General features: G+C 43.9%; 1 protein-coding gene across 2 annotated transcripts in view; it reads right to left on the reverse strand.

Annotated features, from left to right (window-relative positions):
• Positions 1-23,176, reverse strand: part of cdon (cell adhesion associated, oncogene regulated) — a 34,803-nt gene extending 11,627 nt beyond the window's left edge. The window contains exons 1-10 of one of the 2 annotated variants that reach the window (XM_070543220.1): positions 22,961-23,176; positions 7,806-7,944; positions 5,549-5,827; positions 5,008-5,154; positions 4,767-4,910; positions 4,396-4,680; positions 4,051-4,320; positions 1,984-2,249; positions 1,683-1,857; positions 217-330 (exon numbers count right to left, since the gene is read on the reverse strand). In XM_070543220.1, coding sequence (XP_070399321.1) covers positions 217-330; positions 1,683-1,857; positions 1,984-2,249; positions 4,051-4,320; positions 4,396-4,680; positions 4,767-4,910; positions 5,008-5,154; positions 5,549-5,827; positions 7,806-7,878 — 1,753 coding nt within the window. In that variant the 5' untranslated portion in view covers positions 7,879-7,944; positions 22,961-23,176. Of the gene's footprint in view, positions 1-216; positions 331-1,682; positions 1,858-1,983; positions 2,250-4,050; positions 4,321-4,395; positions 4,687-4,766; positions 4,911-5,007; positions 5,155-5,548; positions 5,828-7,805; positions 7,945-22,960 lie in introns of both variants that reach the window. The other variant, XM_070543219.1, reaches the window with a different exon arrangement.
• Between the last annotated feature and the right edge of the window lie 669 nt (positions 23,177-23,845).

A 23,845-nucleotide genomic window follows, 5' to 3' on the forward strand; every position in this document is an offset into this window, starting at 1 on the left:
TTACGGATCAGGCTCTTAGTCACAAAGTTAGAGACGGCAGGAGGAACAAGGAGAAAGGAGGGTTAGTCAAAAGCAAAGAAGACATGAAAGCAGTGAGTAAAACATAAAAAGACTATGTGCAAACTCGGCCAAAACAAAGCCACTAAATCCTCTTCTGAAGTGTCGTCTGCAGAGTCCAGCAGCAGGAACAAGTTCCCGGGTGGCGTCTACACCTACCTCGGTCGTGTTGGATGACTCCGTAATTCGTTCTCGACGGCTCCACAACTTTGGGCGAGATGGGAACGGTGGCGGGCTTGGAAGTGTTCTTATTGCTGGAGGAGGTGTTCTTTTCTGGAACAACAGGAGCAGAAGCAATCAGCTGCTAACCTTGGAAACACCAAAGGGAGGCCAATGACATCTCAGAGTCTAAACATTACGATTAATGTTTTTATTAATGAGAATAGAGACGCTGGTGAAAACAGGTGAGTTAAAACTGTCAAACTTTAAAGGCAGATTTGAACTTTTTTTTTTACTTTTTTCTGCACACTGACGCAGAAAACATGCTGGGAGCAACATTTAGCAGAAAACATCAAATGCTTTGCAGAGAATGATGCATGTGGTTTTGGCGACATTCGACATATTTCTGACCATGGAACATTTTCCTAAGCCCCGTCTGTTGCTGCACTGCTGTTATGGTTCTGAAACCTGTGATTATGTTGATTTTTATGCTTCGTCAAATATGAGAACCTGGTCTGTTTACTAGTGCCGATATGGATCAAATAATCAAATTTAGTGTTCCCTGACTCACGTTTTTGATCAGATGCAAATGATTTTTCCACACAATAAGAGTTGCTATTATTTAGTCAGCAGAAAACAAAAGTTCTGTTGCTTTTGAACCAGAAAGTGGTTGAAAATAAAACTAAAATGACCACAAAAATCTGCATCACATGTATTTTTTTCTGGAAATCCGGCCCTTGTTGAATTATCTCTGATATATTCCTTCTTGAATTTCTGATCAATGCGGGCATTGTGTCGGCAAAGAGCAAACAGCGAGTCCCAAAAATGTTCCCGATTGGTTGTGAGGATTCTGGATTTCCTTCGGAATTGTGTCGCTCTGATTTAATTGGAAATTTGAGTTTTTGCCCCACAAATCCGAGCCATCGCAGGAGTCTCAGAGCGGTCTTAACTTAGTTTTTTAAAGTCAGAAAGTGTCCGAAAACTTTGTGAAGTGTCAAAATGACGTCTTTTAAATAGACTCAATTCAAATCCCTCCATTAGTTGCTGTTTTCTTTTTTAAGGTTTTGAACTTCCTAGTTTTTCCTGTTTTTGTTCCATTAAACTTTTTAAAACTTTTTTAAATTTATAAAAATTATTTCTGATTCAAGAATTAACTATTTATTTCCTGAAATATGAAATAATAATAAAAGATTCACATATCTATACACTAATGTTAATAAAATGGCTAAATTATATTCAGTTTTATTACATTTATGTAATGAAGAAATAAAATCAGCCCTACCAGGGGCAGCAGACACGTATAATATGGAGAGTTGTTGCTGAAGGTACTAATCCTGATGCTCCGTCTGAACGCTTTAAGCTAAGAAGTGATTTGATATGAAACACTCATCTTCCTCTGGTCTTTTGTGAATGATGTGACATGCTGGTATAGACAAAGGTAAACAGCTGTTAGCCGCTGGACCGACCTTTTCCGGTGCGGAATGTCAGCATGGCCGGTTGACCCTCACCGGCGGAACTCCGAGCCACCATCAGAACCTCGTACAGGCTGGAAGGCTCGAGCTCTGACAGACGCAGCGTTTTCTCGCTGCCTGGAACTCTAACCGTTTGCCAGTTTCCCACCACCGTTCCCATGTCATCAATCTGACAAACACACACACACACACACACACACACACCTATTTCAGGTTTTTTTTGTAGCCTCTAAGACTTATGTCACTATTAAAAGCAACTAATGTGTAAAACAATAAAATAATCCGCCCCCCACACCTTCCGATATTTGACAAAATAGGCGTTTATGGGGCTGCCGCTGTCACGGCCCGCCCTCCACTCCAGGTCGTACACGTCGGGTTTGTGAGTCTGCGGCGAGCTGATGATGATCGGCGCCTCCGGAGTGGGACGGTCGCCGCTCCGGTCGGCCGGTAGGTTGAAAGCATCGCCGTCGTCGTCGGTCAGGAAGCTCTCGTCGCTCTGAATCGGATGGAGTGATGGCGAAGCCTCCAGCGGCACACCGGCGGTAGAGCCCAGATGTAGATCTGTTTATTAAAAAAAAATAATAATAATAAGTGTGATGCTTCAGGTAATCATAGACGAGTCAATCATGCATCGAACTGTCAGGAATATCTGAAACAATCTTTTAGTGATCGTATTAAGAATGTTGAAAATATAGGTTGACCTCTGCTGACCTTTTACAGATAAATCGTTTTTGAAATGATCATGTGATGAATGTGTGTCTGTGTGGAGGCAAGCCTCAGGAGATGGACACGGCTTAGAGGACGGGTGGAAAGTTTTCAGGTTTGGAACCAGATTTTCAATTTACATAAAACAACAAGAGTTCAGCAGCTTTGCCAGAACCAGAACCGGGTCTACCTGGGCAAACCGGGCCCGTACTCAGATCCATAATATCACCATAACTGAATATGCAGTGTGTGTGTGTGTGTGTGTGTGTGTGTGTGTGTGTGTGTGTGTGTGTGTGTGTAACAGGCTGCTGCTGGTGTGTGCACCGGTCCACTTTGTTAAACAAACAGGCCTGAAGCTGGTAACACTAGACCTGATCCCGGGACCGCGGCCAGCTGCCACACATTCCACATGCCGACCATTAAAATACCGGAGAGAATCAGACCTCTGCACCGCGTCCAGCCCGCTCCCAAACACTCCAGAGTTCAACCAGGAGCAAGGAGGCGGGTCAGGCCCTGTCCTCGGCAAGGAAGGGGGTTTTATATATACACCTGGACTGGGACGCGCTGCCAGGTTCTTCCCAGAAAAACGGGTGAGTCCATGAAGAGAGACACACCTGGGAACGGACGGTAACTCACCAAGGATTAGAAGCAGGAACAAGGAGCCTCAGTCCGGACTGAGCTCAGCCTGTCGGAGGATTTTTTATGTCTTTTAGCTGTCGAGACGTTTTTCCACTTCCTGATTTTGAACATTTAATCATGTTTTCGTTTTTGACAAACCCTGATTATAGGTGAAGGATCCAAAGTCTTCTGGTAAAACGTTACATAGAATATTCCGGTTAATGCTCAAGCTAAATGTTTTCCTGGGACTTTTGCTCCTCGTGAGTCGGCATTAATCTGTAGATAGCAGGGTGAGTTAAGGAGAGGGACCTCGACTCCAGGGAGCAGAGGAGCGGATAGGAGGAGGAGGAGGTGTGTTAATAAATAAAAGGCAGTTGTGTGCGATGTTGACAGCTGGGTGGTCTGGTGCTCGTCATAACCCTCCACAACTACTCCTTACATTCCAGCGTTCGGAGGGCTTATCCCCGACGGCGTGCACAAAGCTCACTCTCACGCTCGGGCTCAGTTCAAGGCTCTGGAGGAAGGTGGCCTTGGCTCGGGACACCCCACACAAACACACACACTCACACACACACTGACAAAGCAAGGACACCCTGCAGACACTGTACATGCAGACCCGCAGGGATCCCATCTGCTACCACGTCTCAAACCAACAAGAGCCGGAATGCCTGATTAAAATTCCAACGACGCAGCTTCTCTGGGAGTTTTGATGTTGGTGTTGATGACATTTTACATCTGTATGCTACACAGAATCCTTCCAAAAACCGACAAGCAAATCCTTCCCTTTGGTTCAGCACTCCTGTGCAAAAGAATTTGCTGATTTTCTCTCTTTTTAAATTTTTTTTTACTAAAGAAAACATCTGAATTTGACAAAAAAATCTTTTATTTCTGGGTATTTACACTCAGATCTGGTAGACAACGAGATCTGGGTGTAAATATTTGGAGATAAAAGCTGGAATGTTAACTTTTTTGTCTTATATTCATCCCAGATATTTTCCCACCGTAAGGCCGATGATGATGGACGCTCAGACGAACATACCCGGCTGGGTTCGGAGTATCCCGTGGGACTGTGCCGAGCCGACCTCGTTGTCCAGAAGACACTGATACACTCCTCCATCCTGCGACGTCACGTTCGTGATGACAAGCGTGACTCCAGAAACCTGAAAGCGTTGCGATGGGGTGATTGGGTTGGCGTTGAACAGCCAGGTGATGCTGGGGGCGGGGTTTCCTCTCGCTGTGCAGGTAAAACGAGCAGAGGAGCCCACGGAGATGAGCTGGTCACCCAGACCGCCCTCGACAAGAGGAGGCTCTGTGGAGGGGAAAACGTTAGCGTCTCCACCTGAACCAGACGACGCTCTCGTAAACGTCCGTTTCTTTTTCTTACCGAGAACTTTCAGAGTGTAACCAGGGCTGATCACCTTCCGCTGCTCTGTCTCCACCATGCAGCTGTACCGTCCTTCATCGCTCCTCATCACGCCAACAAAAGCCAGGTTGTTGAGCCGTCGCTGGTGAGAAGGCCCAAATCTGACCTCTTTACCGTTCTTGAACCACTTGGCCGCAGGTGCAGGACTCCCAGACACGACGCACTCTAGCGTCAGCGGCTGGGAGAGCACCGCGGAAACCGTCGCCGGAGCGACGGGATACACTATGTGGACCGAGGAGGATGAGTCTGAATCTAAACAGGTGGAAAGCAGCATTAGAGGAAGATGACACAAAGCTCAGAAACATCTTCACCTTAAACATCGCCTAACTCACGTTTGACTGACAGCTTCGTGCCATGAGACCGTACCACTACTTGATCAGTAACAGGGTTGACTGCTCCACACTTGTACATGCCCTGGTGCTGCGCAGAGGCAGAGATGATCTGCAGGTTTCCAGATGGAAGGACTAAATAATTATCTAAGGAGAAGAAAGAAGAAGCAAAATCAGTTAGATTTCACCAGGGGGGAAAATAAAGCAATTTCTGCTGATTACGTCCAAAAGGAGACGGCCGTGCCTGTTGATTCTTCGATCCAGTCCCCTCGGACCCTGAATCTGGGACGAGCTGGGGGGACGCTGTGCGGCAGAGGACACTCTATGAGAACCGTGCTTCCTTCCTGTACCGATAACATCTGCCGTCGGACATCTTCATATTCTGCTATTTCTGCAAGAGTAAAAAAAAAAAAAGCGAGACCAACTGGGTTAATTCTCTGTGGAGGACATTAGATCTTTAACGCGTCTCATCGGCGGGGGTTTTTTTTTATTGTTGAAGAGAAATTCAGCTTCAGATCAAGGTCAAGCACTTAACGTGAAGCTCCAGCAGGAACGCGACACGCTTCCACACAGGAAAGCCCACGGCTCATTAAGGATGTCGGTCGAGGAGCATCTGGACGGCTGCCCAAGTTAAAAACTCCTACTGCTTCCTTCCCGTGCTTCTTTCTAAGTGTTCAACAATCACAACATAGCCTTCCTCTCCTCAAGGACACTTCCTTTCTTTCTTCATTGCTCTTTGAAGTGAGTGTGAGTGTGCAGAGAGGCGTGATCCTCTGGATCCATACCTGCTATGGCGACACGGGCGAGGCGGCTGACAACAGCCGACCCGTGGCCTGAGCGTGCCACGCACTGATAGACGCCAGCGTGCCTGGATGTAAGGTTGGAGATTATAAGGGAGTCCTGTTTGAATTCCACGCCAGTTAGCGCGCCCTGGTCCAGGGGAAGGCCTTGGAAGAGCCAGGAAACCACGGCGGACGAAGGACTCGCTGAGCATTGCAGATGAGCCACAGAACCTGTACTCTGGACCACAGAGGTTGGCTCAGAGAGAAAAGAGGGATACTGAACTGGAGAGAAAACGGGAGAGAGACAAACTTCAGAATTACGAACCAACTAACTGAATTGTAGCACATTTGCTTGTTTTACGTGTCTCATCTGCAACATGCGGTTCTGAAGCCAAATGTAGACCTTCCAGCCCTCTGATGTGGCTCAGAGGAACTAAAACCTAATTAAAATCAATGTTTAAATTTGCAAAAGGAAAGATAAGTTTTAGGATTTCTGCCACCCAATTACCAGTAATTGCATGGAGCAGGTTGCTAAAACAGCAAAGCTAATAGCTTGCAACTTTCTAACATAGAGAATTTTTTTACACATTTTAAGCGAGATTGCTGTAAAAGTGGAAAATTGTTTTGCACAAGTTAAAATATTTTAAGTTATATAAAAGATGATGAGGTTGTACGATCAAATAAGCTAATCTATTATCCAACAGGAGACAAGAATGCTTATTAAAATCTTGGCACCTTTTATTTACATCATAAATAACCAACTACTTGGTGTATTTTATGCTATTGATTTTATGCAAATTAATGCTTAATAAATCTCTCGCTGAACAACTTTGAAAATCAATGTTCTTGCGCAGGAATCTTGTGTCTTTTAGTCATTTATAAGCTACATTTACAACTAAAACTAACAGAGCACATTATGAATGTGGTCTTAAAAACCTCACAGCTACAAAAGTTGATGTAATATTATGTAAAAAGATAAACATAGCTACCATGGCTCTGATTGTTTAAGGCATGTTTCTGACATGTGGAAACCATTTTGTTACATAATTCTGACAATTAAGTTTCATGACATTCTCCAACTTTCTGTCCTACGTTTGAAAAAAGCCTCTGAATGTCTCCAGGAACTGTTTTGAAGAAGAGCAGAACATTGGAAGAAATCCACAGGCAGAGATTGAGCTAACTACCTGGGTAATCCTAACAGCATGTTAGCTGCTAATGCTACGATCTATCATGGTTCTAAATCATCATCACTTCAAATTAAAATAATTTTCTAATAATTTAATATTTTTCATTCTACAGAGGGGAACATAATACTTTGAGGAAACCCCCAAAAGCTAAATTAATGTCATATTTCAGGAGTGGTGGCTAAGCTAAAGGTTAGCAGCAGGTAGCGAGCATTATGCTAGCTACAATTCCTCCTCTTCATTAAAAAATAAAAAAACTGTTCATTTGCGTTATTATACCTTTCATATATATAATCTAAATAATGTGCTGTTTGGTCTGTGAGTTGATTTGAATTTTACTTCATCCTTTCATCATGTATCATATAATTACTGTATATTATGAAACAGTTGTTTTATATAAAAAAATAACTGTTTATTCTGTTTCTGAGCTGGTATATTGTGAAAAATTAGTTGAAATAATAATGACAATAATAATTTTTTTTACCTGACTCTGATATAAGCCTTTGGTAGCTAGCTTAAACCACATAGCTAAAATAACCTTTTCCAGTGTTTATAAGGCAGTTAACAGATAAACATTTTCATCTTTACTTATATTTTAATGCATCTGCAGTAGTCTATAGTAGGAATGAATGCCTTTTAAGTCGTACTCGGGGGACTAAAAGCTCCAGTGTGCCTGTTTCAGGAACTAGATTTTTAGACATCTCTCCCCTGATTGGCTAAAAGCAGCATGACTCTACCACTGACCCTCTTTGCTCTGCAATGCTGATGTTTTATCTCCAAAAATAACATAACCCTGTAGAAGTTCTGCCGTGTGATGAAGTTGCTAATGCTAACATTTAACTCCTACTAGCCTAGACGTTCACTCCTGTTTTCTGGACGCTAAACCAACAACAGCGTTCCCCGTCACAAGCCAAGATGGGCGAGTCCATGAATGTTAAGTGACAGTGTGATTTGTAAGGCTTTTCAAATCCTATCGTGTCTATCAGAAGCAAATGCAGAAGATAAAGTGTTGAAGCACTGCCTGATTAGTGACGTTGACTGTATCTGCAGGAAAGTTTGAGTTGAGAAGAACTTACACGAGCAGCTGATGAGCAGCGACTGGCTGAGACACAGCACAGTGGACAGGAGGACCCTTAGGCCACTGTCCATGGTGCCCTTTGACCCCTACCAGCAGCCGTGTTGCCAGAAGCGTAAATCCCTGTTTGTTTAGAAAACCTGAAACACACAGACAACGGAACATCAACATTGCTGCAGGAGCAGAAATACATTAACAAACAGGAGGCTCAGTACTGATCCTTCAAATCGTCTCCTTCATCCCAATGGTTTCTTCTTCAGAGCTTCTACAGAAGCTGAATTCCCAGTTTCACCTTCTGGTCAACTAATGGAGTGGCAACGAAAACGCTGGCATCACTCCCCTGTCACACGGCGATGCCTCCTCATAGGTTCACTGTAGTCTGAAGAGCAGGCCAGACGCACGGGCAGACAAGAGATGACAGAAAAGGAGTGGAGGGCACATAATTAGGAGCATTCCTCTATCCTTTTCAACTCCCCCTCTGAATGCTGCACCTCCTCCTCCTTTTACTGAGAGTAATCCAGGCAAGCTTTGATCCCAGGATCGCCTGGAGCCCGAGGCTGGAGAAACAATGGCCGTCCAGCTGTGATATTCACACTGGCGCTCTGGTGGCTCGCAGACATTAGTGGAAGGGCCAACGGAGGCTGAAGGGTGGGTCAGATAAAAAGCACGATGCCTGGGTGGGATCGCAGAAGGTGAACAAGTTTCTAACCCTCATTCTTTAACTCTAAAAGTTGTTTCAGAAACGTAACAATCAAGCAGGTCAGTTTGGTTAGCCTCCTCTCACGGCTGAAGGGCAGCTAGCACAAAAAATCTCAACTCCTACTCAATGTCTGCTGTCAGCAAAAGTTACAGTTAACACAGATTCTTGTTGTTAGGTGGTTTTCACCTTTCAATACCAAACTTTCAGGGATTTTCCACAACCAAAGGCAGCTTAGCTGCATAAAAACCAAAGTTAATCACTCTGAAACACCTGTTTTGTTGCATGAAGGTGCAGCATGTGCACCTTCCACAAAATAAGCTCCATATTTCTCGTAGACACCAGCATTAGTCTGTCAAACCCTTCAATTATGCTGCGAACTACTTTAATGGTAAAATTCTGCAGGTTGCTCCAGATCATTCCACACGTCAGGAGAAAAATAACCTTCACTGCTATGCTCATGTCTCACTCTCACCGTTGTGCTGTCAGGGGGCGAGGAGAGACAAGGCAGGAAATAATAAACTCCTCCAGCTCCTGGCTCACGCCCCCTTCTCACCCCAAGGTCGAAGGTCAAGGAAGAGCAGAGGGAGAGGATGAACCAGCGGGTGTCTGGTGGCCACAGGTCACCCCCAGTTCTCTTTGTTTCAATCACAAACTCCAAACATTAGAAACGTCAAAGTGCTTTAAAACGACAGAAAAATGCTACCCCTAGGATTGAAACCACGTGCCAGAACAAACGCTTCAAACTCAGGTTTACATGTGTGAATGTTCGTTCAGGCAGATCAGACCCCCATCTAGCAGGCTGGCGTTTCTCCATCCCACGAGACGCAACAGGCCCTGCACGCTGCCCCCATGTCATCACTGGAAACTATCTTTCTGCTTTAGCCGGAATAATGATATATAATTACAATAATAACAACGGTGCTGCAACAATGCGCGGCCAAGCATGGGCACATAGGCACAAAGTACGATGAGCCAACCGGAGGTGATCCTGCATCCACTTTTCTGTCTCTCTTTCATTTGTTTTAACAACTTCAGTCATCCCAGCTCGTATATCCGCTGGGCCATAAAGTTCTGACTGGATGCCCTTGTGTAAGCACACACACACACACACACACACACACACACACACACACACACACACACACACACACACACACACACACACACACACACACACACACACACACACACACACACACACACACACACACACACACACACACACAGCTGGCTATCTGGGCCATCGATCTGCCTCAACATGGAAACAAAAGGACATAATTCCTGCTTCTTATCTATTTGGCTTTTTCTGTAACATCCGCCACTATGAAGCCTCTGAGGAGACGGACACCTAAAATGTATCATGAGATTCATCCTGATGCTGGCAACCATTAGTGTTGGAAGAAAACAAGGTTGTTCTTGAGTAGACAAAAGTCAGAAAAGCTTTTTTAAAAAGGTGATGAAGACTCATTTCAGCTCTTGTCCTTGGTCATGCGCCCTGTCACCAAGCATCAACCCAAATGAAGAAGGAAGACTGGTGCGAGCATCTATGCACTCAGGATGTGGATCTAAATGTGTGTACAACTCATTACAAGGGATGCCAATCAATCAATCAATTAAAAGGTGAAGTTGTGATTAAGCTTGAGTTCCATTGCTAGCTTACAATTAACAGCAAATTACAAAAGTACAGTAACGTGATATTTGTCATGTTTCTAATGCTTTAATCAACATAGGAGCAGACAAACACTCTTCCTTTATGTTAATGCCTGTTTAAATGGCAAATTCTGCCCATAATGTTCTACAGAAATTTCTATACATTTAAAAGAACTGCATGCTCAGAAAATATGCAAAAACTTAATCTATATGTAGCAAGAACTCCGGTATAATGTAATTGTATCTAATGTAGGGTTCATTAGGACTGACTGACTGATTAACTGATCATCACCCCAATCAACCAACCAACCAAATCAAAGACTTCATTCGTACCTGAAGGTAAGCTTGCTTTGCATTATGCAAGGCGCATAACGTGAAACATCACGGACATTTAAAATGAACAAACAAAATCACAACGTAAGGGCTAAAACTTATTTAGGAGGGTTGTGACAGTTCTAACTTGTTTAGTTATACACTGTGGCATTCTATATCTGTGTCCAGATGTAGAAAGCTGGAACTCATAACGTAGAACAGGGGTCACCAACCTGGTGCCCCCAGGAACCACATAAGGTGGGCACTGGCCTTTTCTCCAAATAGCACAAGTCTAATATAGCATTAAAACACTTCTGCCAACACCTTTTATAATCACATATGCATTAATATGGATTTAAAAACTACAATTTCCTTTATAAATAAAACTTTAGAATATGTTTATTATGAATGCAGTTTAGATTAACTCTGATCTATCCTATTGCATCGACCAGGCAGCCCTTCTTAAGGCCCAAAAACCGTAAAGTGGCTCACAGCACGCACGAGGGACGAGCAAAATATCAAACACGCCAGAAATCATGCAAGCTCACAATTGCTGATTGGTAGCTGGTCACGTGATGTCGTAACCCCCTGTATGCTACATGACGCTCAGCGCAAAACTCGCCCCGATCTTGTAGATTTTCGCACGAGGGGGAAATCAAATCAAAAAGGTGAAAAAGTCACACAGTGTGTGCCCGGCTTTTCGGGACCAGTTCACTATTTGACTCAGGCTGCTTATATTTTTAACCAACTGATTTCCAAACCATAACACCAAACAAAAAGGATAAAACTGATTAAATGACAGCCTGTTAAAATGTGTGTTTGCTTTTAAGTGAAATTTTAAACAGGAGACAGGAAAGTAAAAGTACTGTTTATCGCACCATACCGTATGTTTTTCGGTCTGCCGCCGGAGGTACTAACTGCGTGTTGCTTCACGACAGTATCACGTGGACCTCGTAGTCATGAATCCATAGACGCCCTGTTGGCGCTGGAGAGCGTAACAGCGTCGCCGCCATATTGGATGGGTCTCCTTACTCTCCATACCTTGTGTTATATTTTGTGAAAAATCAAATGTGATTTTAGTTGGGTAGCACCTTCCTCAGTAGAAATGAATGCACTGGGGGTAAATGGAGACCCATCTAAAATGGTAACCAGCCACTATGGCAGTGCCAGTCCACAGGCGTCTATGTATATATTGTATGTGTCTGTGGTAGACCCGTGGTTTCGAGACTTGAGCAAAGGCAGGTTCACCAAAAAAAGCTGGAAGTCCCTTATCAGAGGAATCTAGGAACAGAAGGACTCTGACTTAGCCGTGGTGCTAATGGATGGGTAAATAATAGCTTATTGTGTTTGGGTGGGTATAAAGTATTTATAAAACTTTATTCAATGCTGAAACACTGCTTAATGTGTTGTTGGGGCATACGAGTTGGAAAGCAGCCAGTAAACATGCCTTTTATATGCGACAGAGATTTGATTTTACGACAGTGATGTTACACAGCAAGCCTTGAGAGGGCGACAGTGAGAATATATCCACAAAGTCCCCTGAATGATGAATTTAAGTGAACAAGAAATGTTATTTTCTAGTCCACTTTGTCTTACACCTGAACCACATATGTTTACTCCAATTTAAATGATACATAATTATGTGTATTTCTACTATGTCTGTCGTGTAATTAGAGATTTATTTGCTTCTAATAATTCTGAATTTAAATGACTACAAATCAGTAGTCGCATACATGACATCACAGCAGAATCTCTTCTCCCCAAGCATAGCCCGTTGACCGGAAGTAGATGGGAATGACTTGGGCTCCCGATTTTCCGTGTTCAGAGCCAGTGACTTTCAAACCCTACTAATTAGACATAGAACAGATTATGCCAATTAACATCTGAACATACAGCAATGTGACTTCAAACTCCAACAGCAGCCAGCCACTAGGGGACAGTTTACTTTGGCTTCAACTTTAGTTTTATGATCCTAGTTAAGGTAATTACAAAAGTCGATGACATCCAGTCATAGAAAAATTGTCTAACTGTTTGTGACGTAGGGGGAAGGGTAAAAAGGGTTTCTGTAATTGGTGATCCTCCAGAATCAAACTTCTAATGAAATGTAACAAGCTTCATTAGCAAAGAAAGCAAGACAAATGCAAGTATTGTCCTTATAAATACATATTGGGGCAATGGTGGCAGAGGGGTTTAGCTTCTGCCCTGTAACTAGAGAGTTGCAGGTTTGAGCCCTCCTCAATCTGTCACATTATTGAAGACAATTCCCCTGCCTTGCCTGCTGGTAGGGGTCGGAGGGAACGATGGCGCCAGCGTTATCGGCAGCCTCGCCTCCATCAGTGTGCCCCAGAGAAGCTGTGGCTACATTGAGTGGTTGTGTTTTAAAGCGCCTTGGGGTGTTGTAGATCCCTAGAAGGCGCTATACAAAAACAGGCCATTTACCATATCCAATATAACAATCAATATATGTTTATTAATGATCTCTGATATGTTTCATAGTATTGTGAAATTTCCCATTCAGCCATTAGATAGCTTAAGTCAACCAAAACCCCAATATGAATTGGCAATAGTTGATTATATGGCTTTAAATTTACATGGCATTTACCACATATAAGCATGGTTTTCCATTCATCTGTGGCGAACTAAGAAATGCTAAGCATATTTTTCCATTTCAGATTTAATTAATACATTTGTAAGTGCAATCCTGCAGCCAAACAGATCTGGGTATAAATGCACTAAACAGAGGACTAGAGTAAACAGCAGGGGGTGAAATCGGTGAACTTACACCAGGCCTAAGAGTGCGAAGATGTGGAAAACAACAACAACAACAACAACATTGCACAGCAACACTTTTACTTATTCACCTAGGAAGTAATCCAAAACTCAAACACAGGAACCTAGCAATCCCTTGCAGGACTAGCGAGATCCCTGGTGATGACACGAGAAAAAATAAACACAATAACAGGAAGCCCTCAGGGAAGGGAATGGGATCTGAGTTCTGGGGCCATTAGCACCTGCACTTCTTTTCAGCCCTCGTCCCTGCAGGAACTACTTAAAACCCCATTTGCCCCCATGTGGGGCAGACCCATATCCCTGTCATATTGGGTAAACAGGGACAAAAGCAGCGCGGTGAGGCATCAAAGACCTGGAGGGCAAAAACAGAACAGGTCACAACTGGTGCTGCTGACTGAACCGGGGGCCAGGCCTCTCAGCTTCACAGGACTGCACAGATGAATGAAAGCAAACATGGTGAGGAAGCTCTCCGATTTGATAACAGGCACCAACTCCAACTCCGATGTCAATTGATACCGATGCAAATGAAAGGTTTACCTTTTTTTAAAAAGTGGATTCTTGCAGGAGCAGGGAAAGAGATGTCAAGTGGAGAAGATCAGCGAGGTGTAAGATGAATACTTTTCTGGTATGATGGTCTAATCTGACCCGTGAGCTGAAGCAGATTCGCATGCTATACCCCAAACCTGTCTGCACTCGCCCCACATCTCACTGACAGAGGATCTGCAGCACACATTCCTCGTTTTCACAGAGAGAGCGAACAACGGACACACAGAAAAAAGATAGACACACAAAGCAGAAAGAGATGGGAGATAATTCAAAACTGAGTGATGGGAGGTGATGGGGAGAAAGGCAAAAGGAGATGGGGGTATAAAGAGGTAAAACATTCATTGAAAGGTAAACACTGCCAAGCCCCAACTCCTTTTGCCTCTCTTTTCACTGGCTCTGACATATCCATGTCTGCCAATCCATGTCTGCCAACACTCGGCTCGACCCAGAAACTTGGGAAGGGCCTCTCGATAGAAGGAACTATTATGGGCTTCTTGAATTTGTCTGAGTGAGTCCACTCAAGCTCGGTTTATGCTTGACGAATTTAGTTAACACTTGGTGATGCGGCTCGTAGATGGAACGCGCTTCACAACTTATGGTTCATGCGGCTTGTCTCTGCGGTGAGCCAATATTCTCCCAAACTGTAGGGGGCAGCATGGAGCTCTACAGCATGCATCCAACACTACACCATAGTAGAAGTAGAAATTACTGTTCTTTATAACAGTTGTTAATGAAAGTTAAGAGCCAACTCAGCTCTTTTAGAATTGGTGGAGTGTTCTTGTTTCCACCAGGATCACCGCTTTTCCCTTTGTTCCCCTTCCTTGCCTTCACATATCGGTCCCTCGTGTTTTTCCAGCATTTTTTAACTGCGTCCTTGTCTTTTCCGACAGTGCGAGCTATTTCTCTCCAAGAATTATTAACAACATGTTGATCACGGTGATCTTTGAGAGCTGAATCATACAAATGTCTGTATTTACGAACTCTGCCATAACTAGTTCTTGCCAGTCCGCCATGTTTTTCCGTGTTCGACCGTCCGCGTATTAGAAAATTTCCTAGGTGCGCAGTGTGGAAAGTTTGGGCCATGCGGAGGCCAGGTGGATGGGCGTGGTTGTTAAAATGATGCAATTTTGCCGCGCGGAGCCGTGCGAACCTCGCGGAGCATAAACCAACCTTCAGGCAACACTGAGCCACGAAGAAAACTAATGAGTGGAAACACGGGGATTCTGGTAGGGCCTAACTCCGTCTGATAAAAGACTGAGACGTTATTAAATGTGAGACAGAAGGGGAGGGAGCAGAAAGGGACAGAAAGCCAGCATGACTTGGAATGAGCCAAAGGAATTAGGACAAGACGGAGGGGTCATTATTGTTTTACATATGAGACATAAGAAGAAAGCTCACATTCAATTGCATCCATGCTCTTCTCTGACCCAGACTTTCCTGCAGGTCAAGACTCCAGCAACAATTGAAAAGAAAGCAACTCTATTAGTGCATGCAGTGCTTGAGTCAGTTTAAGGCTATAATTCTACTGAAAATGTTGATTTTCTACACATTCTGTTGTGATGCATTGGTCAGATGTCACTATCCACGGCAAAAAGCAGAAAATCAGTTAACTCTGGCCAAGCAAAAACTCTGTTTTACTGTAGAACAAGGATCCTGGGGATGGTCTGAGCTCCAGCAGTGAAAACTGGAAAATTTGCTCAACAACCATTCATTTCAGGTTGAGAATTTTGGAGGCTGATCTATTTTGTAATTTGGTACTTTCACTCAAAAAAAAAAAAAGGGGGCCGCCTTATGTACTCATAAGTTGATGTATTTTATGTAAAAGCTTCTGGTGGGTCTAATAAAGTCTACATACACTCCAAGCTTAGATGCATACCTCCTTGAAGCTTTGCCATAAACTCGTAATGCTTCCAAACGTTCCTACTTCAAATTATTGAAACTCCCTCAATATATTATTTAAACAAAGTGAGACTCCAAAAGACAAACAAGGCGCATCTTCAATCTACTTCTTTGGGCACCACCGTCCGTCTGCACTGCTGTCAAGACAGAGCGTCGGCTGTCCAGGAGGTGAAGGGTGACAAAGAGGCCACAGCGGTCCCAGAGCCTGCTGACGCCAAAGTCCTGACTTCCATTGCTGCGGAGTGGGATCAAATCAGATCAGATCATGGGGGGTGAAAGGAGAGGCCCTCGGGGATCAGACAGTCACATCCCACAAAGCCCTGTTTACTAAGGACATACAGCCCCACCTCCTCCCAACAGCGCCTTCGTTCACCAAAGCCCAACCCTCCCAAAGTGCCAGGGCCGGGACCTGGGAGACAGCGCTAATTCTGCCCTAAGGCTTGTTGGCCAAGGACACAAGCAGAGAGCTGGGAGAAAGGGAGGCGGAGGGAGTAGAAAGATTGAGACAGAGGGGAAAGAAAGTGGAGACTGAATGGTACAGTATGTAAGACCGTTCTTAATTGGTGATTGTTCTGAAATGTCTTGTTCTTCCTGGGAATCAGAGAAGAGAAGCCACGGGAGGGTAGAAGAGGCATGGTCGTTTCCCAAGGTCCTGAACAGCGGGATTAACCACAGAGGAGAAACTCAATAGCACCCTCGGACACTGGAAACAGATCCCAGGGTATCGCCACCATACAAGGCCACCTCAAGACCTTTTGCAAAGCGCATGTAACTAACAACCCTTCACCATTGTCTGAGTTCTCTGGGCTCTTCCAGCTGATTTCACAGGCCTTTCAGTCCACGGAGGAACATTAACTCAGACGAAAAGGTAATTCTGATGGATAGGAGGAATGCACAAGACGGCCTTCTTGCCTGCAGGGTGTGTTATAACACTGATCTCCAACATGTGCCAAGAGTCTTATTCATTCAGGCAAGAGGGAAGGGCAGGAAGCCACAGACTCACATTCCTCAATATCAGTCCTGATTAGAGAGATGATGGGGAAAACACACTGATGCAAACCAGGAGAGGGGGGAAGAAAGTTTTTTCAATGTCCATCCTCTATGGGGGAGTCATGATGTGTTTTAAAATGTTGGTGTTTGGGCATATGGGGAATCAGGTCCAGCTGCCTCCCACCCGCTCTCCCAAACTCCCCTGGATTCAATCATCGTTCCCATCTCTACGGCAACAAGCAGCAAAGACGCAGACAACAGTTTCTGTTCAGTTTCCATCCAATTGGTTCCTGGCTGACAACCAAAAAAAACACCATCAAACCTAAATATAGATTAAACAATGTATTTAAACTTGTGAAATGAAAGCTAAAGGACACAGTGTCCAAACAAATGTGTGACTCTGTAGAAAAAAAGAGTTGTTCGGGTGTTTGCCTTTTTGTTTGTTGCCTAGGAGGCGTGAGAAAGAAAGAACATGAGGTTTTTCATTCCTCGGAGAGATGAATTGACTCTGAAAGTGTAAAAAAGTGATGGGCCGTAGATTCACGGGGGGAGGATTTATGTGACATAAAGTCTTGCCTGTGAAAACCTGAACCCCCACAAGCAGCCGGCTGAACCAAAACAAACATGTAAAAAGGTTAAAATATAATTAGTCTTCACCATTTCCACAAATCTCTTGCAAACAAACCAGCTGCCTCACAAGTCTGAGGACCTCAAGATAAATACCCGTTCCCAAACAGAGAGCGTAAACGCTTTATTTAGTTTGTCTAAATGTTTATCCGTCTCTATTTGTAGCACTTTTCGCTTGTTGGACGGCGATCACAAAACAAACATGGTGGTGATAAATCCATACATCTGAGTTTTGGCCCTTTAGGTCAATTTGAAGCTTCTTGAAAGGAGCTTTAGATGTGAGAGGAGCCCTGATTGAGCCAAAAGAAACACGACCGCTTGACAAACAACAACAATCTGGAGGAAAACTGTGAAACCGAAGTGTTTTTGTCTGGGTTTGTCTGTTTGCTACTGTGTGAGAGCGATGGCGATGATTTATTTTTCCTCACAGCCGAACCTGACGTGAGTTTCCACAAAGAAACACCCCAAACTATCTGCTCCCATCTGACAACACACAACAATGTGCTCCAACCCTTCTGAATTCTAATTGTCTGCTTACTTTAAATATCTGTTATAAATAGGGGACTCTATTGCTCCCTGAAGGGCCACATGTTGGAGAAGGGAAGGACCAAAATGGCACCCACAACCGCAGGCCCGAGCGGCAGCAATAGCAGCCGTACCCACACAGCCTTGCACTCTGATCTGGGAGAAAAACAGCCCTTCAAACAAGAAGCCTGTTTGTCAGCTGAAGGGGAGTGCCAGCCGCTAGTTCTGCCTTAATATAGTCCTCCTGATCCCTGGGCCGGCTCTTTTAACAGTGCACACATTCTGGTCCGCAGAAAAACCCACGTCAAGATGTGACTCCCGCTCCGTGTTTGAAATAGAAAGATGCGGTCGCTCGCGGCTTCGAGAAGAATCTCGAGGCCCGCTCCAAGGTGCCGGACTGAAGCGGGCTCATTTAGAAGGGTCATTTACAGGAAAGGGAAAAAGAAATGAATCCTGCAAACAGGAAGAGGCAGAGAATGCAAAGTAAAAAAAAATAAAAAGCCCCGCACATAATTTGAGGGCTGTCAGCATGGGTTTGGTTCAGAAGTTCACCGCCTGAGTTCCTCCTCCCTGAGGTTGAGAGATTAGGCGAACGACACAAGACAAGGCTGCAGAACAATGAGCCCCATCAGTGTTTTGGTCACTTTTTGGCAGGAGTAGATTGTGGTGAAGAACGATGGAGTGATTTGGGTTCTGATGGAAACGTAAAGTCTGGCTTTCTACTGTTGGTGACAGATTACATACAACACCTGAGAAGGAGTGTCCAAGATTACGTGAAATGTTTGTGATGGTCCTTGCATGAAATACAGGAGCCTTGCTCCATGTTGCTGGATTTTTAACACATTCAAAAACTCTTGCAAGACCGATAATAGTTCAAGAACTGATACACAAACTATGAATGCTCCAATATGAAAATTTGATCCAATATCGATATCCGACATTTTCACAAATGTCACAAATGACCAATGTTCATTTCCATCTTGTTAACACTTTCACATATCGGACCGAAAGCGATGTCGAAATATGACTAACATTGGCAGTTACTGATGTTGATTCAGATACATTGTGCTCTTATCACATACCTATTTTAAACTCTCCTTAGTTTGGTTGCTCAGTGAGTAGGAGAAATGCAAATGGGGTTCGATCACTAAAACATGTATAAGTTAAAACGTATACGTCGACTTTACTCATATTTTATTACATGTGCAGTGGTCTACAGTAGGAATGAATGCCTTCTAAATCTTTACCTGGGGGAAAAAAGCTCTGGAGCACCTGTTTGAGCATGTAGAAGTCAGCATAAGGCGAAATTGGCAGAACACGACAGGATTTAGAGTCTTAATTCCCGATATTTGGACATTTTGCCTCGAACTGGCTAACAGCAACTCAACACTACCACTGACTCTGCTTCGCAATGCTGATGTTTTCTCTACGCAAATGACACAAGCCTGGAGGAGTTCTGCCGTGATGAGGAGTTGCTAATGCTGACGGTTAGCGTCTACTAGTCGAGATGTTCACTGCTGTTTTCTGGACGTTAAATGAACAACAACCTTCCCCATTGCAAGCCAAGATGGGTGAATGTGTGAATGTTGTGACGGTGTGGCGTAGATCTCTCAAACCTTTCTAAACCGAACGTTTTTCCGTCTAACTTCTATCAAAAGCTAATTCAGGACTCAGGGCTAGAAGACGATGCTTACGTTCAGCCTGCCTGTTAAAATCAGAGTTACTGATGATTTTCAAAAATAAAAAGGAAAAAATGCTTTCTTAGTGAAATTGTTCTTTATTGTAGTCCCTTTGTGACTAAATTTCAATGCATGACCTCGTGAAATTTCCATTTTGTCCCACTATTCCAACACAACTCCAGCCCTAACTGGCATAAAAAGACACAAAAAGAGAGTTTTAACTGGTTTTGGACCAGTTCCTTGCAGTGTTCTAGCCCAGTATAAGATCTGACCTACATAAACTTCTTCTACTGTGTCGTAAACCGTTCTTGACCATCTGCTGTTGATGCATTTTTATTATCCGAGGCTGCCTGGACTGTGTCTTCTTCCCCAGCATGGCCCTGTGTGTGGTACCCGTTTACATTCCCTTATCATATTAGGAACACAGACTCATATACATTCGGCGGGGGCCCATTTTTCCATTACACTAACAGAAAGCAAACCATCTTCAGAGAAGAAGCAGACCTCGTCTTCCACCGTCACTCAGCGGCTGCCTCGAACATCTGTTTCTGCTGCTCTAAAAACTGTTTGTTTGTCTTAACAGTTAAGCCCCGATGTTTCTCATGTCATTTCGTTTTTCAATCTCTTGAAAGTCATTATCCAGTTTCACCTCCTGTATGAATTCTGAACATTCAGAAACTCAATCCGACCATCCGCTGAAAGTGTACGAAGCGGTTCCTCTGATGTTTCAGGAAGAGCCGGACCCAAAGACACTTGTAGGAAACCTCGAGTCAGAGCCGAGGTGTTTGGATCACCTGTCAGAGGTCGGAGGGGGCAGTGCCGCTGAGAGAAATGCGTCGTGAAGTTAAAATAACGAGGCGTCCAGCTCAGAGCTGATAAGAAGTGCTGCCAATGACAGAGTCTCGTAAACAAAGAGGCGCTTTCAGCTACTGCTTTCACCCTCGCAGCTTCTCTGGGTTAGAAACTCAGTTTGAGCTGCTTCACTGATGGAAACCGTAGGTGGAAAGTAAAATCTTCTACCAACTCTCCCTCCAACCTCAGGAAGGTCTTTTCCCCGCGACCCCTGCTCAGGGCTGCTGGGTGTTGTCAATCAGCGCCACCCACCCACCCGAACATGGAGGCTTTCTGGCACTCTGCCCAAAGCTCTCCTCTGTCCATCTAAAGGGCTCCGGGGTCCAAGCCCGTCCTTGACAAATAGGATCTGAAGCTTGCAAGAGGAAAAGGCCAGCGTTAGAAAATACTGCAGCATGACTCAATCCCCGAGCAATGAGGGTGTCAAGAGTTCAAAACAAGCCAGGTTTTAGTTCAGGAATGGCTGCTCAGCGGGTCAAACCAAAACACGAACCTCTAAATTCTGTTTTAATACTCATGAGTTGAAATATATCAGAGATTATGGAAATAAATCACTATATATCAGAGGTCGACCAATTTTGGTTTTTATATTGCCGATATCAATGCCGATATGTTGGAGACGTGGTCAGCTGATGGCCGATAGGTACTTCTGATTTTTATGGGTCGATTTCTAGACATTTTCCACCTTATTTCATGCTAAAATGTCACCGATAACATCGTTTGATGCACAACATTTCTGAATCTGCATCGATTTTTAACTCTGAATTGAACCAACTGCGACATCTTACCTTTGTTCACTGCTCAGTGTTAAAGTCAGACACCTAAATAAAGTTGATTACAGTGTTTTTATACAGATGTTATTAGTGCATGTAAAAATGTGTTTTAACTCAATTCTGCAACAGCACCGAGCTGCCCAAGGATGTGCCTGACTTTAAATCGACTTTACTAAGGACAAATATTGGCCAATGTAAACAAAGTATTGGTCTACCACAACTATATATTTATTAAATATTACCCTTTAAAGGCAATTATCAACATACAAAAGCAAATTATTCATATATCTCCTCAGGATTTGAAAACTTTTTGTTCATTTGATTTAGGATTAGGTTTAACATTTCCCGCCGTGCTTAAAACATGATACGACTTTTGAGTTTGTCTTTGGCACCTGGCCTTGTTTTCAATCCAAAGCTACAAGATCTGAGCTCCCGAATGACCTCACTTCCTGGTTTTTCCTTTAATGAAACCTTCCCTCAGCACTAAGTGTTCTACAGGCATTTCCCAGTGCCGATGCGTGAATATAATTCAGCATCAGAAAAATCAAGAGAGCCATTATGAGAGCAGAGGCTGGTATCATTACACATGCTTACATTCAAATTGCCCACTTAACATAGTTTTCCTGCAGCAACATGTGTTTATCATTAACGAGCGCCCTAATAGCTCAAACATTATTCAAAATCTCTTAATGGCGCGGTTGTGCTTTGTGAGGGCAGGGCTGATAAGAGCTGGGACACTAATGGTTTATTAATTTGTCTTAAAAAAAGAAAAACTACATTTGAAAACAACGGGACCTAAGCGCCACATGAGCAGAGGTTTGTGCAAAATAGTCATTTCTACTAAAAAATAAAAACTTTAAAAGTTGCTCAGTTGGGTTTGAAATAAGGCAGCTTTTGCTCATAAAACTTAATTTTAAGGTAACATTTGCTTTTTGCATTTAAGTTCCTATTTCATGAAGCATCAAACCTTTTTGTATATTTTCATTTCTTATATGCTTGAGAAAAGGCAAGTTTGTGCCTCTAAGAGGTAAAAAAAATTCCAGGAAGATTTTCAAAATAAAAGAATGCTACATCTGCACAAGTTAAGAAACAAAACGGGCAAAATAAACACTATATTCATGTTTACATGCAGAATCCTCGACACCGACGCGTTAATTTAAACAAAAACACACATTTCTTAGGTTTAGAAGTGAAAATTTGAATGCAAAAACATCTAATATCAGGTAGGAGTTATTTCTGCACAAATCTCACTGATTCACTTTCTGAAGACTGTGTCTGTGGGTGAAAATAAGCAAAAAACAGTTTTATTCGTGATGTTTCTGGCTGAGATTGTTTTTGCTGTTTCCCATGAGTCAGCTCGTTTACCAAACTAATATTTACTCGTGTTGTGTTGTATTTCCTTCGGAGGCAACCAGAGCTGAGCTGAATCAGAACCTCAAATCTAGCAGAACATTAGAACTCCATTGTTTGCGTTTTATGTGTCAAGTTTCTGGGGCATTTATGATTCAAAATCCGAATGGACCTGAGGATTAAACAGCGGAAATCATAAAGCAACCCCTTCCTTACTGGGAAAACTCCGAGTGGCACAAGCTGCGAAGATAAAGTTCACAAACTGAACCATGAACTCGTGGATTCGGTATAAAGAGCAGCCCTCCCTTTCACCAAACAAACAGCGCAAGCTGTGCGTCTTTTAGCTACACCTTTGCTTTGTTATTCCCACACGAGCCCAGCTGGACCACCCGAACCCCTCAGAAAGCTCCGGTCCCGGTGCGGGACTCCCGTGAGTTCCACCTCCGCTGCGCCTGATTCTTACCTTTCGTCTCCCAGGAGCTCAAAAGCTGCGGTGCGTCGGGCGAATCAGCAGCAGAGCGCATTATTCTGATCCGAAGTCCGCTCCGGGCCCTCCATTAGAACCGGGCTCGGAAGTGCGCAGCGACGGGAGGAACGTGAAGCGTGTCGGAGGTGGAGGAGAAGCAGGCGGAGAGGAGGACTTGGTTAACCCGCAAAACAGCGCAGGCTTCGGGGGGCAAGGTGCGCCAACGTCCCACCCCTGAGAGATGTGGACGCGGAGGCGGATTAGAGGGATCCCGTTCAGGTCCGGTTGTGTCGGTTCCGTTACTCCTCCAGCTCGCACCGGGACCGTCTCCTCCACACACGCATCTCTGGAGCAGCGGAGTGTCGAGTTGCTCAGCAAATCATGGCAGCGACGAGGCAGGAATGTCCAGGAGGGAGGAGGCAGGGGGGAGGACGGGTGGCAGGGAGGACCGTGCTTTGACAAGTTTTACAATCTAACGAGAAAATAACTTCCTCCTTCCCCCCTCTGCCCACGTGCACACTCCGTTAAAGACTCACCTGAGCAGGTTCCCATTAATCACAAAAAGACAGATTTATACAACTTCACTGCTACTTTCAGGTTAGAAACTACGGTTTTACAAATGTTTAATTTCATTTTAATGTGCAAAAAGTTGGATGGATGGAGAGAGAGAGAGAGAGAGAGAGAGAGAGAGAGAGAGAGAGATATTAGATTTAGTTATGTAGGGGAAAAAGTTTTTATTGTTTTTTATGTTTTAGACTTATTCTTAGGGACGTTTGATTTAGGCTTTTTATTTTATTTTTTACCAACTTCCTATATAAACCGATGTGGGGTCCCCTTCTCTTAAAGAAGAAAAACAATATCATTTTAGGTAAATAACATCAT

Source organism: Nothobranchius furzeri, chromosome 13, assembly GCF_043380555.1.
Source record: "Nothobranchius furzeri strain GRZ-AD chromosome 13, NfurGRZ-RIMD1, whole genome shotgun sequence".
Lineage (NCBI taxonomy): Eukaryota > Metazoa > Chordata > Actinopteri > Cyprinodontiformes > Nothobranchiidae > Nothobranchius > Nothobranchius furzeri.